This window comes from Bos indicus, chromosome 18, assembly GCF_029378745.1.
Source record: "Bos indicus isolate NIAB-ARS_2022 breed Sahiwal x Tharparkar chromosome 18, NIAB-ARS_B.indTharparkar_mat_pri_1.0, whole genome shotgun sequence".
NCBI classification, from domain to species: domain Eukaryota; kingdom Metazoa; phylum Chordata; class Mammalia; order Artiodactyla; family Bovidae; genus Bos; species Bos indicus.
This window is the reverse complement of record NC_091777.1, coordinates 55640973-55655727: the sequence shown is the minus strand read 5'-3', so window position 1 is coordinate 55655727 and position 14755 is coordinate 55640973. Positions and strand designations below refer to the sequence as shown.

General features: G+C 58.0%; 2 protein-coding genes across 2 annotated transcripts in view; one reads left to right on the top strand and one right to left on the bottom strand.

The window, feature by feature from the left end:
• The window catches only part of GRIN2D (glutamate ionotropic receptor NMDA type subunit 2D), a 34314-nt gene extending 31721 nt beyond the window's left edge, over positions 1-2593 (bottom strand). The window contains exon 1 of the mRNA XM_070771388.1: positions 2459-2593. The gene's annotated coding sequence lies outside the window, so the exon portion shown is untranslated. The remainder of the gene's footprint in view (positions 1-2458) is intronic.
• Positions 2594-5453: 2860 nt separating this feature from the next.
• KDELR1 (KDEL endoplasmic reticulum protein retention receptor 1) lies at positions 5454-13714 on the top strand. Its single transcript, XM_019979945.2, has 5 exons — positions 5454-5734; positions 6378-6478; positions 6785-6943; positions 11674-11926; positions 12953-13714. The coding sequence occupies exons 1-5, from the start codon at positions 5644-5646 to the stop codon at positions 12985-12987; spliced, it is 639 nt and encodes a 212-aa protein (XP_019835504.1). The 5' UTR covers positions 5454-5643; the 3' UTR covers positions 12988-13714.
• Positions 13715-14755: the final 1041 nt, after the last annotated feature.

Genomic DNA, 14755 nt, shown 5'->3' with positions numbered 1-14755 from the left:
GCAGAGATCAAGACCCCCACCAGGGAGGTGCCCAGCACAGACATGAAAGGAAGGCCGGGAAGGCGAGTGGCAGGAGGGATCAAAAATAAAAGGAAGAAAAAGTGAGGGGAACAAAAAAAAAGAGAAAGGGAAAAGGGGTCAGGTGTGTGGGGGGAGAGAGAGAGAGAAAAAAAAGAGAAATTAGTGGGCCATCCTGCAGGGAGCAAATGCCTCTGACCGTACCCCTCCCCTGGAACACACACCCCCCAACCCATCTTCGTCCCCTTACTCCTACCCCTGTCCCTCCACTCTTAGTAAGAGCTAGAAAGAGTCACAGTCCAGACTGGGCTCTGGAGTTGGGGGGAGCACAGCTGTGGAGAGCTGGGAGGGGTGGGGGTCCCTGGCTCCCAGCCCAGAGCAATTTGGTAATTGAGAAGCGATACAGCATCTCTTCCTATGTCCCCTGTTGTATACTAGTTGCCTGGGGTGGTCGGGCTGGGAGCCCAGACTCCTGGCTCCTGGGTCTTGAGGAAGGAGGGCCCTGGGGGCCTGGAACCCTGGTTCCCAGAGAGGGATTGGAGCCTGCAGAAGGGGCTTCTGGAAAGGGGTGAGGGTCCAGACAAGGAAGGGCTTGCTCTTAACTGTCAATCAGCCTCCTGTCCGGTTGCCATGGTAGCGCAGAGCCTCCATCCACCCCACAGCCAGCCAGGGGTAGGGGAAAGGCCCACACCCCTTTGCCTGCCTAGAGGCCTCACTCCCCACCCCCCTACCCCCAGGCCTTCCCAGGGACCCTGGGGCACTGTCTCCCGAGGGGTGGGGGTGGGGGCTCCTAGCATGCTTTAATCCTGGCTCTCCCTCGCCCCTCCTCTCCTCTGCCCTTCCCCAAGCAGCTGGTTCAGTCAGTGCTCAGAATAGCCCCCCTCTGCCCCAAAATAACCCACAGCTGTGGCCTGGCGCTCCCCCCTCCCCAGGATAACACTGGTTCTCCCCTCCCTTCCTGGTGGCTGCTCACCCCTCAGCCTCTTCTCTGCCTGTCTCAGACTTACCCCTGCCTGGCCTCTGGCCTTGGGGACCCTGGGGTCCTGCTCCCTGGCTGAAGCCCAAGAGGGCAGTTCCTGCCCCACCCTTCTCAAGAGGCTGGATGCCCAGTTCTCTCCGGTGAGGGATTCGGGAGGACAGTCTCCCACCCCTCCAGAGATGGATAGAGAGGTGGCAGCCCCAGCCGCTGGGGCAGTCTGGTGTTCCAACCCCCAAACCTGCACCCTCAGGGATCACATTGTTCAGGCCTCCAATCGCCACCTCCTCGTGAGTCTCAGTCCCCACTTCCATCTGCACGGGGCCAAAGAGTCCAGACCCTCATCCCCTGCCCCGTCACGGGGTTCAGGACACTGAGCCCCCAGCCCCCTCTTCCCTCAGACACAGAAGCCCCATCCTCCCAATTTCTCCCATCAACTCGGGAATCCTGGTCTCAGGGCCCCTTCTTTCCCCCGGACCCACCGGGGACTGTGGGTGCTCAGCTCCATCCTTTCCCAGGACCCAGGAGTGCGGGCTCTCTCCTGCCCCCAGACTCAGGAATCCAGGGGCCCAGCTTCCTTTACGCCCAGGACCCAGGAATCCAGGCCCATAGCCCTCTCCTCCCTTAAGGACCCCTTGTGGTCTCAAACCCCATTCGTCCAGTATCCTGGGCAACCCCCGCCCCAGCTCCAGCCTCTCTGAGTCGCCCCACTCAGGTCCTGTGCACAGTACAGTCTGTCCCCCAGCTGAGGAGAAGGAGGAGGGTGCCAGAGATTCCTGGGGTGTCCCTGTCTCCATTACTTCCCCCGGATCCATCACAGAAGAGATGAGAGAACCACTTCGATCCACAGCCCGCGTTCCCCCCCACCTCACCGCACAGTTCGCGTCGTGCTGCGGACGGCTCCCGCCCCCCCCAACCCCGTTCTCTCCCCACCCTAATCCTGGTGCTTGGAAGAGGCTAGAAGGGTATTCCAGAACCTTGAGGAAGGGATGGGAGCTTGGGGCAGGGGGTGCCAAGGCCTGGATACTCTCAAGGTCCTTGGCAGGGGTATTAATAGCCGACTGGCAGCTGAGAAGGGAGGGGAGATGGAGCTGGAGAGAGGGAGGTAGACCGGCCGAGGGGGGAGGCTGATGCGGGCGGTGGTGGGGGGACGGCTCAGAGAGGGAAGGTGAGAGGGAGAGGTGGGGGATAGAGAGTCGGGGCGTCAGGTGTATGGGGCTGGGGAGAAGGATCAAAGTGTCAGCAGTGAGGGGGTTAGGAGATCTGGGGTGCAGAGACCTGGGGAAAGGGCTCAGCGAGGGAGAAGGAGATAGGGCGCAAAGATTTCCCCCCAGAGAACCCTGTCCACCATTCCAGCCCTCTCCCTCCAACTGAGGCCCCTTGCCAACTTTCCCTGTCCTAGATCTGGAGCGGGGGGCGGTCCATGTTCCCACCCCCTCCCCTGCAGTCCTACCCCAGCCTTACCTTTTCATGACCCTTTTCTGGGGGGGTGTTGCGGGGGTGCCAGGAAAGGAACCGGAGTCCAGCGACCCGAAGATTCGGTGGGGGGCTCAGGGAGCCGCGGGGTGTGTGTGGGGGCCAGGCCCTGGGGCGGCGGCGGCAGCGGCGGCCGGGACCTCCTGCCGGCCTGGCTCCCTGGCTCCGGCTCTCTTCCTCAGTCCGTCCTGCCCTGTCTGTCCCCAAGGTTGAGGCCGCCCCGGCTAGGCGAGGACGCGGCTACACATGTTGCGCTGGAAGTTGGGCCCCGGACATTGCGGAGGCTGTCGGGGTGTCCTCTCGCCGCCCCGACCCCGTGGGGATCCCCCCTCCGCCCACCCGGGGTGCCCCCCTCTGCCGCTTCAGCCCCGGCTCCTCCCCCCTGTCCATGTGTCCGGTCCCGCCTCTCCCTGGCTCATTCGCAAACCCCCATTCTGTGCCCTCAGTGGCCCCCCCCAAGTCTCTGTCTGTCTGTCTGTCTGGGTCACCTCTGAAGCCGATGGCCAGTGTGTGTGTTTGCGTAAGGGGCAGGCGGGAGACAGCCTGTCTGGGCGACTGCTTGCCCCTTCCTGCTTGGCCACCTCCCACCTCCAGGCACCCCCCCCCACGCCCCCACTCTCAAATACAGGCGGACACACACACATACACACACGCATACACGCACCACCTCACTTCCCTGGGATTCCCCTAAACACCCCCGGAGCTTGAGGAGGGAGACACACACACACACACACATAAACACACACACACTGGAGGGTCTGATGGGCCAGGCTGCCGCTGCCGTCAGGGGCTGTTCAGACAGACAGGAGGACACGGGCAGCCAGACGCCCGGCTGGACGCAGGCAGGAGGCGCAGAGCCCAGGTACACACCATGCATCCGGGTTTGGGGGAGGCTCGGAGGGAGGAACCTGGGGGGCCCGTGACACCCAGGCAGGTGGCTCGGGGTCGAGACAGACAGACAGACCCCTCCCTCCCTCCCTCCCGCCCTCAGCCGCCGCAGCCCTTACAGACACACCCCCCCCTCCAGCCCAGCCCCAGACACCCGCACACACAGATCCTCACCGGGCAGATGGCAGACGCACGAGAGACCCCTGGGGGCCAGGCGGACCCACCCGGGCCGACACCCCCGAGCCGGGCACCGGTGGCTAGGGAGGCTGCAGGCGGGTGGAGGGCGGTGGCGGCGGCCAGGGCTTGGAGCCGGAGCGGGAGGGACTCGCACACTCGCTCTGTTCTCATACACTCACACACACGCGCACACACACACACTCACTCGGGATGCGATTAACATTCAGTCCCCGTCCGCCCCTGCCGGGAGACCCACAGCCCCCCTTCTTGGGCTCCCTCGGGACCCCTCCTCCTGTCATGGCTGGGGGAGGGGGCCGGCCCCTTCCCCAGCTCCCAGCCTCTGCCTTCCTCCTGGGACCGGAGAGTGAGGGGCTGCAAATAAATCCGGGGACAGGGGAAGGGGCCGGGGGCGGGGGTGCAGTCGGGGACTCAGGACCTGCACCTGAGCTCCAGGGCCCAGGGGCTGCCTGCCCTCCGCCCCCTCCGCACGCTGAGGTTTGCGAAGCAGGAGGCCATCCCCAGACTTGAGTCTGTCATGCTAGGACCCATTTTTTGGCTTCGATTGCCCCGGGAGGCCAGGCCTGCAAGCAAGTCTCCCTCATGAAGCCAGGAATCCAGGCTCCCAGCCCCCTCCTCTCTCAGACCCAGAAATTCAAATCCCCAGCCCCTTTTGCCTCCAGGACCCAGGAATCCAAGCCCCCAGTCCCCTCCTCACTCAGACCTAGGATACCAGGTATCCAGCCCACCTCCTTCCTCAGCTCCAGGAGTCCAAGTCTCTGTCCCCCTTCTCCTCCTGGGACCCAGTGATCAGAGCCCCCTCCTCCAGGCCTGAGTCCCTTTTAGACCCTCAAACTGACTCCTTAGCACAAACCACACTCAGGGGCCCACGCGTCCAACACTCATGGATGTCACCCTCAAGCACTCTATCCATCCTGCGATCTGAGGAAACTGATGCCGCTGTGCCCCTTCTGTTATTGACAGACCCTGACATCCATCACCCATGGTTATTCAGACATCCAGGAAGAAAGCACCAGGTACCCCCTCTTAGACGCAGCCTGTTTCCCCTCGCATCCCTCAAGAGCAGTTGCCCAGCTCCTGCCCCTCCTGATAAAGAGGGAGGCTAGGCCCCGTGTATCTATGAAGGGCTAGGGTGGAGTGTGGCACAGGACACCCGGGCTCCCGAGAGTGTGTCTGTGTGCCTCTGAGGGGGCAGTTCCGGGGTTGGTGGGTGGGTGGGGGTGGCCAGAGCCAGGGCTTCCGGCTACCAACTCCAGGGTCACGGAGAGCAAGAGTGAAGGCTCATATTTCTGAAAAAGAAGAGACTGGGCGCCTGAATTTGTGGGTCCCAGAAGGAGGAAGGGATTGTGCATCTCGATTCCTGGGTCTACGATACTTGGGACACAAAATCCTCGGGTGGGACCCTAAGTCCCAAAGAAGCGGGGACTGAACTCTTCTTGGGTCAGGGGGTGGAGAGGCTGGCGGCTGGACTCCTGAGCCCAAGGGAGGAGGACACTGAGGTCCTGGACTCCTGAGTCTGATGGAGGAGGGGCCGGAGGCTGCTTTCTGTTCTCTCAGATGGATTGGAGCTGGAGGTCCCTGAAAAGCCAGCCTCTGGGTCTTTGTGTAGGATCCTGAAAGCTCAGAGACCTGCCTCCCGAATCGCTGTCAAGGGCACAATCTATGCGGCTGGGCTGCGACCTTTACAGAGGCTGCGCCTCGGGGAACAGGCGCCCGGATTTGGGAGTTGCGGGTCTCAGCGACCCCGCAAGTTCCTAGGAGGCGGCCTTGGTGGGGAACATTCGGCGCCCGGCTCTGCAAGGGCGGAGAAGCGGGGGTAGGGGGCGCCAGAGAGCCGGGACTCCGCCCTCGGGGCGGAGCCTCCCGCCGGACTCCTCCCCCTCCCGCCCTCCTCCCTCTTCCTAGCTCCGGCTCGGCCACCAGCTCCGGCCTCGGCGCCCCCTCCCAGAGCCCCCTCCCCGGAGCGGAGCCCACCCGAGGGCACCTCTCCCGCCCCCCCGACAGCCCAGCCGCCCGGCCAGAACAGCAGCCCCGGGGGGCAGCCCCCCTCCAGCCTCCCTCCAGCCCAGCCCTGCCAGATCCCCCCAACCATGAATCTCTTCCGATTCTTGGGAGACCTCTCCCACCTCCTAGCCATCATCTTGCTACTGCTCAAAATCTGGAAGTCCCGCTCGTGTGCCGGTGAGACACCCACGGGGGCGGAGGAAGGGGCAGAGTGCGGGGGACACCCCAGGACTCGGGGAGAGGGTTTGGAGGCATAGGGAGACGGGTCCCCTTTCCCGTCCCTGCTTGCTAGGGGTCCCTCTTCCAGGTCCGGGGTCACCAGGGGGTCAGCTCCTATCCGCAAACCGGGGATGCATCCAGTTTGGTGGGGGTGGCTCCAGGCACCGAGTTCAGCCTTCCCCCGGCCCCCATCAGGGTGGCCTCAGAGTTGCTGGGGCTGGGAACAGGGAGCTGTGGCAGGCAGGGAGGTGGCTGGAAGTTGGTGACGTGGACTGTAGCGGCCAGGAAGGGAGCGGGAGGCAGGCAACCTGTTCCGGAGGCCAGAGGTCAAGGGGGGGTCCTCCTGAGGCCCCACCTTGGATCCGGACTGCAGGAGGACCCTGAGGGTGTTGGGGGTGGCCGTGAGGCCTAGCCCGGGACACAGCCTCGGGTTGGAGTAGCTTTGGGGCCGGGCTGCCCCCTGGCTGTGGGCGGTGGGAAAGAGCCCTGCTCCAGCCGCTGGCTGGGGAGGCCTCTGGGGACAGCTGCCCTCCAGAGCCGCCTCCAGGCTTGTTCCAGGCCTTGGCCCCTGGTGTATTGACCCTGCCTGTCTGCACCACAGGGATTTCAGGCAAGAGCCAGGTCCTGTTTGCTGTGGTGTTCACTGCCCGCTACCTGGACCTCTTCACCAACTACATCTCACTCTACAACACGTGCATGAAGGTAAAGGCCTCCTGAGGGGAGCCGCCAGAAGGGTCGGGGGAGGAGGGAACGTGGGTCCCAGGCTTTAGGGAGGAGGGGGCTGGGGGTCCAGACTGCTGAATCTGAGGGGGGCGGTGACAGTGGCTGGGACTCCTGGGTCTGCGGGGCTGGGGGCCAGGACTCCTAGTTTGAAGGAGGAGGGGCTGGAGGCTGGACCCCTGGGTCTGAGGGAGGAGGGGCTGGGGGTCCGGACTCCTCAGTCTAAGCTCTTGGGGGCTGGGGCCCTGTGCCTGGAACTGAAGCTTCCTCCTCATCCTCACCCGACAGGTGGTCTACATCGCCTGCTCTTTCACCACAGTCTGGATGATTTACAGCAAGTTCAAAGCCACTTATGATGGGAACCACGACACGTTCCGAGTGGAGTTCCTCGTCATTCCCACGGCCATCCTGGCGTTCTTGGTCAACCATGACTTTACCCCTCTGGAGGTAGGCCACCTGCAGGGTCCCGGGAGTGGTGTAGTGGGGTGGGGTGGGCTGCGGGAGAACGGCTGTGGACAGTGGGCCCAGTCAGAGGCTTCCTTCTGCAGGGTTTGCTCAGACTTCCTCCTTTTAGGAAATAACGTTCAAGACAGGGGCCCTGGAGTCGAATGACAGCAATGTCATGGCAGCTGCTGCTGCTGCTGCTGCTGCTGCTGCCGCTGCTAAGTCGCTTCAGTCGTGTCCGACTCTGTGCAACCCCATAGACAGCAGCCCACCAGGCTCCTCTGTCCCTGGGATTCTCCAGGCGAGAACACTGGAGTGGGTTGCCATTTCCTTCTCCAATGCATGAAAGTGAAAAGTGAAAGTGAAGTCGCTCAGTTGTGTCCGACTCTTAGCGACCCCAGGGACTGCAGCCTACCAGGCTCCTCCATCCATGGGATTTTCCAGGCGAGAGTACTGGAGTGGGGTGCCATTGCCTTCTCTGGTCATGGCAGCAGCACTCACCAAGTACCAGACGCTGCTCTGAGCGTGTCACACATGTCATCGCTTTACTTTTCACAGCAGCCCTGTTTTATAGATAGGAAACTGGGGCTTGGGGAGTCAAAATGACTCTTCCAAAATCATCGGCCTAATGAATAGTTCAGGAGTTGGAAACAGGGGCTCTAGGGGGCCAGGCTACTTGGATTTGGATCTGTTACTTTCTATTAGCATGACCTTGCGCATGGAACTTGACTTTTCTGTGCCTCAGTTTCCCTGTCTGTAAAGTTAAGATTAGGTCACTGTGAGGATTTCCTGAGATTAGCCAGCATCGCTTACACAGGGACTTTAGAACCAGAGAGCCGGGATTTGAAGCCCAGGGCTTCCCTGGTGGCTCAGATGGTAAAGAAGCTGCCTGCATTGCAGGACACCAGGGTTTGGTCCCTGGGTAGGGAAGATCCCCTGGAAGAGGAAATGGTAATCCACTCCAGTGTTCTTGCCTGGGAAATCCCATGGACAGAGGAGCTTGGCGGGCTACAGTCCATGGGGTCACAAATGCTTGCACATGACTGAGCGACTAACACTTTAGAAGCTGTGGGACTTTGGGCAAGTCATGTAATTTCTCTATGTCTGAGTTTTCTCATCTGTAAAATGGGGATAGTTCCTACTTCATAGGTTCTAACTCGGGATTGATATTGATAAAGCACAATGTCCGGCAGTAGGCAGGAAGTGTTGTCCATGATCGTTGCAGTGCTTTGGGCCAAGTGTATATATACTTCTACTCCTAAAGGCTAGCTGTCGTGGTTTTTATTGCCTGGTATTTTGGTCGGAGCTATACAGTTTCCTGGGAGTAATTTTGAGAGGGACTGTGGTCAGTCTGCCATCTCCTGCCTCCAGGGGCCTGGCAGGAATCAAATTCAGAGCAGTCTTTCCTCCCGCAGTACCACTCACTCCTGCTTGTAAGAAGCTGGCTCTGGAACGTCCCTGGTGGTCCAGTGGTTAAGACTTTGCACTTCCAAGGCAAGGGGCGCGGATTTGATCCCTGGTTGGAAAACTAAGATTCCCGCAAGCCGCCCCTGCTTTGCTGATGTTTTCAACAGAAACTATAATTCAGGAGTTTTCCTGAGACGTCTCACTTGACAGTTTTGGCTACAGATTCCAAATCTATTTCTAAAAGCATCCTGCAGTCTTGACAAATCTGATTGAGGGGTAACTTTGGCCCGAGTGCCCCAGAAATGTCAGAAGGAGGAAACCCAAAGGTTAGTTGCAGGGTCTGGACTTGGGAAACTTCTGATCACCATCATCTTGCATGGAGCACTCACTGAGCTGGACCCATTCTACAGGCAGGGAGACTGAGGCTGGAGGAAGGCAGTGGCGCTTGCTCTAGGCAGAAGAGGCTGGACCAGGATCTAGGCTTCTTGACTCCAGGTTGGGTGGTTTGGTTGGGTGGTTCCCTCATTCAGAAGGCAGTCACTTGTGCAAAGTATTGGCACCAAATCTATGTCTGGCTCTGCGCAAATCCGACATCATCCCATCTGATCCCTTCGCCACCTGAGGAAGCAGACCTCGTCATCCCTCTTTCTTTTAGGACTAAGGTGAGGCTCCCAGCTGGCACTAGTGGTAAATAACCCATTTGCCAATGCAGGAGATGCAGGTTCGATCCCTGGGTCGGGAAGATCCCCTGGAGGAGGGTATGGCAGCCCATTCCAGTATTCTTGCCTAGAGAATCCCATGGACAGAGGAGCCTGGCCAGCTACAGTCCATGGGGTCGCACAGAGTTGGACACGACTGAAGCAGCTTAGCATGCAAGGTGAGGCTCAGAGGTGAGGCCTCACAGAATTTGAACCCAGGTTCGCCTGCTTTCAAAACGCGTGCTTTGTTAGTCACTTAGTCATGTCCAACTCTTCGCAGTCCCACGGACTATACCTGCCAGGCTTCTCTGTCCATGGGATTCTTTAGGCACAAATACTGGAGTGGTTGCCATTCCCTTCTCCAGGGTATCTTCCTGACCCAGGGATCAAACCCTGGTCTCCTGCATTACAGGAGATTCTTTATCGTCGGAGCCACCAGGGAAGTCCTAAAACCATGCTACCTCCAATTAAAAAAAAAAAAAAAAAAACCTTGCTAGCATTGGGTGCATGCGGAAAAACTTTTTTAATTATAGAAGGAAAGGATTCCTTAAAAATTCAGACGTCATGAATAGATCAAGTAAAAATACAACAGACCTTTTCTCTCCTTTTTTGTCATGATTCTATTCCCCAAGGCTAGGAATTGGGTATATATCCATTTTATGGGCATGTTTCCTGAGAGCCTCAAGTAACCTGATTTACCGAGAACCTTGCTGGTGGATTCTGAGTGATTATGGGAACAAACCCTGAAGTCTAGCTGCCAGGATAGGAATCTGTTTCTACCCACATTTCAGTTGTGTGGCCTTGGACAAGTTACTGATCCCATGGGCCTCAGTCTTCTCATTCGTATAAGGGGGATAACAATAGGTCTTAGCTCATAGGGTTAAGGCATAAGCCAGTTAGTAGCTGTAAGGTGCGTAGAGCAGTGTCTTGAATGTAGTAAATGCTATAAAAATGTCAGTTCTTAGAAATACATCCTGATGGTCGCCACTTCGCTCCCACAAACCAAAACCAGCCAGGAGGAATCACACCTGCCAGCTGGTGGTGTTGTCTGAGTGGAGGTTTCAGTGAACTGACACCTCACAAGTCACCCCAGGTGGGGCTTTCAGGAAACTGGGGACTGAAAAGGGGCCAGCAGCTGTCTTCCCTCTCTTGGTCTCCCTCCTATGATGCCCTGTTCTGCTTGCAAATGATGGTCAGAGCTCCCTGAATGGTGGCCCATGACAAGCACTTGGGGACCTCGCTCCCATCCTCTCGTGCATTCATCCAGGCATGGAGTAGGTTCCAGGCATTATGCCAGGGGCTGGGCCCACAGAGTGCCCAAGGTGTAGGCTCCTGGGCCTCACGGAGCTCACAGTCCGGTGAGGAAGGGGATGTGACAGGGAGGAAGACAAGACAGGGGATGTGACAGTCCTGGGGGAGGATGGTCAAGGAGGACCTCGCTGATGAGCTGAGGTTGGAAAGAGGTGGAAGAGGCAGGATGTGACTGTCTGGGGGGACAGCTGCAGGAACAGCAAGTGCAAAGGTCCTGGAGCAGAAGGAGGCTGGTGTGTTGGAGAACCAGACAAGGCCTGGGTAGTCCGTCGTAGCCTGGAGGGACTCGGAGATGAAGCTGGATCAAGGAGAGCCTTGAAGGTTAGGAACTTAGAGCCAAGGTTAGGAACTTGGGTTTTATTCTGGATGTGATAAGAAGCAGCTACTGGAGGGTTTTGAGCCAGAAAGTGACACGGTCTGATTTATGTCTCTCAAGCTTGCACATTGAAGGTTGCCCCTACCAGGGCAGGAAAATCACCCCCACTTTAGAGAGAAGGAGGTGGAGGCTCTAAGAATCTGGCTGTCTTGCCCAAGGTCTCATAGAAGGGAAGTCTCAGAGCCAAGATTCCAACCTGGTCCTCCTTTGAAGTGAAGTCACTCAGTCGTATCCAACTCTCTGCAACCCCATAGACTGTAGCCTACCAGGCTCCTCTGTCCATGGGATTTTCCAGGCAATAGTTCTGGAGTGGATTGCCATTTCCTTCTCCAGGGGATCTTCCCAATCCAGGGCTCGAACTCGGGTCTCCTGCATTGTAGACAGACGCTTTATACCGTCTGAGCCACCAGGGAAGTCGGGTCTTCCCTTGGGAGAGGCGTAATTGCCAAGTGCTCTGAATACTGGCTCTGAACTCTTTGTTCAAATCCCAGCTCTGCCACTCTCTAGCATTGTGATCCTGGGCGTCTCTTACTGTCCCTGAGCCTCAGTTGCCTCATCTGTAGGAGGGAATGCTGGGGATTTCCTGGTGGTCCGGTGGTGAGGACTCAGCACTTTCACTGTCAAGGCCCAGGTTCGGTCTCTGGTGGAGGGAACTAAGGTCCTGCAAACCACGTGACTCGGCGAAAAATAAAGGAGGGGAGAATGCTAGTAATTTTACCTCTCTCATGGGTTATTGTGGGGATCGACAGAATACGTGTGGGGTGGGCAGAGTGGTCACTGGCACACGGGGAGTGCCCGGCAGGCATCGTGACCCCCCATTATCCGCTCTCCCGTGTCACTGTAACCAACACACCCCGTGTCCTCCCCTTTCTCTTCCGCCCTGTTCCCTCCCTCCCTGCCCTCTGCCACCAACTCCCCGGCACGCGCCCCCCCCGCCGTAGATCCTCTGGACTTTCTCCATCTACCTGGAGTCGGTGGCCATCCTGCCGCAGCTGTTCATGGTGAGCAAGACGGGCGAGGCGGAGACCATCACGAGCCACTACCTGTTTGCGCTGGGCGTCTACCGCACGCTCTATCTCTTCAACTGGATCTGGCGCTACCACTTCGAGGGCTTCTTTGACCTCATCGCCATCGTGGCGGGCCTGGTCCAGACGGTCCTCTACTGCGACTTCTTCTACCTCTACATCACCAAAGGTAGCTGGTGGGGAGGCGGTGCGGGAGGGAGCCTACACCTTCTCCAGCCCTGCCCTCCCTCCCCTGGGGCCCTGGCTCCACCTCCTCTGCCCCAAAGAGAGGGTCAGGGGTGGCCTCTGATTCTCTTCTCTTGGGATTTCTCCTAAGCCCTTTCTCCTGCCCTGAGGTCCCAGACCCACTGTCTCTCCGTCTCACACCTGTTAACAGATCCGAAATCAGCAGCCCCAGCATTGCTCAGGGAAGGGACGGCTTCTTCTCTGCTAATTGATCTCTGTCCTCACCCTCAGGGACTCCAGCCCACCAAGATTCATTCATTCATTCAGTCAGTCAGTCATTCAACCAGCAAATTTAGGGAACACTTTCTATGTCCGTGGCCAGGGCGAGGCTCTGAGATACTGCCAGGTCGAGGCTCTGAGATACTACCATAGGGGGAAAGATGGATGAAGCCCTCTCCTCCTTTTTTGTATTATAATGTGTGTGTGTGGAGGGGGGTGGCGAGAGGGTGTGGGACGAATGAACAAGAGAAATGACTGCAAACAGTGAGAAGGGCAGAGATGGAAAGGAACCAGGGAGGTGTTGGTGGAGAGTGAGGGGGTTACCATACAAGGGGGTGGGCGGTTGGGGGAGGCCTCTTAGAGATGGTAATTAAAAGCTAGGTCCCCAGTCAGTTAGCAGAAAGGGAAGAGGAGACTGGAGGGCAGAGGCTTGGAGGCAGCCCAGGATTCCTGGCAGGGAGAGCAGAAGCAGGGGGTGGTTTTGCCCACTGCCCATCAGAGATCCAAGGCCTCCAGGCCCAGGAGTCCTTCCAGGATGGAAGAGGAGAAGCCAGTGTTAGGAGAAATGGGTCCATGACTCAGTCCCTCAGCCTCAACCCTCAGTAATTCAGGTTGATCCCCCGCCATGGCTAATCCGGACTCCGGAGGCTGCCCCTGCCAGCCCAGCGTCCAGCCCCTGGTGTGGGCGTGGGAGGCTGTCCCCTTTTTAGGGGCCCCGTGGTCATGCCCTCCCCCGCCCCTCTCTTCACAGTCCTAAAGGGGAAGAAGCTGAGTTTGCCAGCGTAGCCCCGGGCCGTCTCCATCTCTGGGACAGCAGCGGCGAGAGGCAGCGGAAGGCGGCGACATGAGATGAAGAGCCTTCCGGTCCAGGGGTGACTTTTTTAAGAACCCACCTCTCCCGGCTCCCCAGCTCCACACCTGCCGGGTTTCAGGGGGGCGGTGGAGGACCCAGGTGTTGGGGGAGCTCAGGACCTGGGCTGTTTGTAGTTTTTTGCCTTTTAGAGAAGAAAAAAAAAAATCTTTCCACTATTTAGTTTTTGATTCTGATGACTCCTTTCTCTTCTTACTCTCCGGCTCCGATTTTTATAAACTGTTTTAAAGTGTCCTGTGGGGTGAGGCAGGGTTGGAGATCTTTCCCCTCCCTTGAGCCCCTTGGCTTCCTTCTGGATCCTACCACCCCACCTTCCACCCCATCTCCAGCCCCACTGGTCGCCAAACACTAACTCTGCTGAAACCCGCCTGACACCTGCCTGCCTGCCGGACCTCTGACCATGGCCATGAACACACACCCCCATCCACCCCCCGCCCCCCAAACTTTTGCACTGGGGAGAGGGAGGAGGGGAGGAAGTTCTCCCCTGATTTTTCATAGTAATTTTTTCCAGAATTTGAATTTTGGGGTTTTTTTTTTGGCAATTTAGCGGGGCGTGGGAGAGGGGTTGGCCCGAGGGGTCACATTTTTGTACAGAACTGAAGGTTGATTCTTTGTTCTCTTGAAATAAACTGAGGAAAATGATGCCTCTCTTTTGCTACTCCTTGCCCTCTCTCTGGTGTTTGTTGGGGTACCCCTGACCCCGGCCCCTCTCTCTCTGCTTCCGCTTTATCCTGACCACTGTTGGCAGGAGACCCAGGCCTGGGAGGAGCAGGAAGACAAGAAACTGGGCTCCCTGAGACTAGCTGCACCCTGACCACCGGGGAAGAGGTTTTGGAGGAAGAAAAGATCTCAAAGATTCTTCTTGTCTTGGCACACCACTTCCCTGACAGTTAGTTCTCCCTAATCTCAGGGTGGCAGAGGACAGCCTTCCAGAGTCTGTGATTTGAAAGTCACCAAGGGACAGCCCCCCGCCCCCGTCCCTCCGTCATTTTTCATTGTGTGGAACTGCTTTATGTTTTCTTTAAAAAAAAAAAAAAAAAAACTGAATTGGTTGCCAGCCTTTAAACACCAGATTTTCCCATTAAAATCGAGATTTCTGGCTCCTCTTGAAAAAAAATCCGTCAATCTGACAATGCCGGGTCCTCATTTCTGGGTGGCAGCAGATGGCTGGAATGAATGGCTGGGACGCGAACTCCGCCCCCACCTCCCCCCGACTCCCATCCCCTCCCCCTCTAGTCCCCGGGACTTGGCTGAGGGGTTGACCATCTATTATTGGGCTGATGCTGTTGTCTTGTGGTTTTGTGCTGTGAAGTTCAAAGGAAAGTGAGTACTTTTCTGTGTTTCCCTCCAGACTGGCTTCACATCTGATCTGTTTCCTTCACTCATGTTACCTACCTGGCCCTTGTCAGCCTTTGGAGTTTTGCCCTGGATTCTGCCAGATCCCCTACATGTCCGCTAAGACCTTCCTTAACCAGCCTCGGTTCTCCTGTAGGCTGGCTCTGGAAGCTTCAAGAGGCAAGGAGCTGGCGTTTCTGAGCATTTCATGAGCACCAGGCAGAGTGTTACACGGGTGAGCCCGCAGGGACCCTCAGAGCCCCCTCCCTTTGCTGCGGAGGAAACCGAGGCTCAGCGGGGGTGCGAGTGGCCAAGGTGGTGTAGGCACCCCAGTTTCCTGCTGCTGGA

What these genes read in the sequence shown, in the direction of transcription:
- KDELR1 (XM_019979945.2), top strand. Translation starts at nt 5,644, where the DNA reads ATGAATCTCTTCCGATTCTTGGGAGACCTCTCCCACCTCCTAGCCATC. An exon ending in TCTACAACACGTGCATGAAG is followed by an intron (nt 6,479 to 6,784) that starts GTAAAGGCCTCC and finishes CTCACCCGACAG; the next exon opens with GTGGTCTACATCGCCTGCTC. An exon ending in ATGACTTTACCCCTCTGGAG is followed by an intron (nt 6,944 to 11,673) that starts GTAGGCCACCTG and finishes CCCCCGCCGTAG; the next exon opens with ATCCTCTGGACTTTCTCCAT.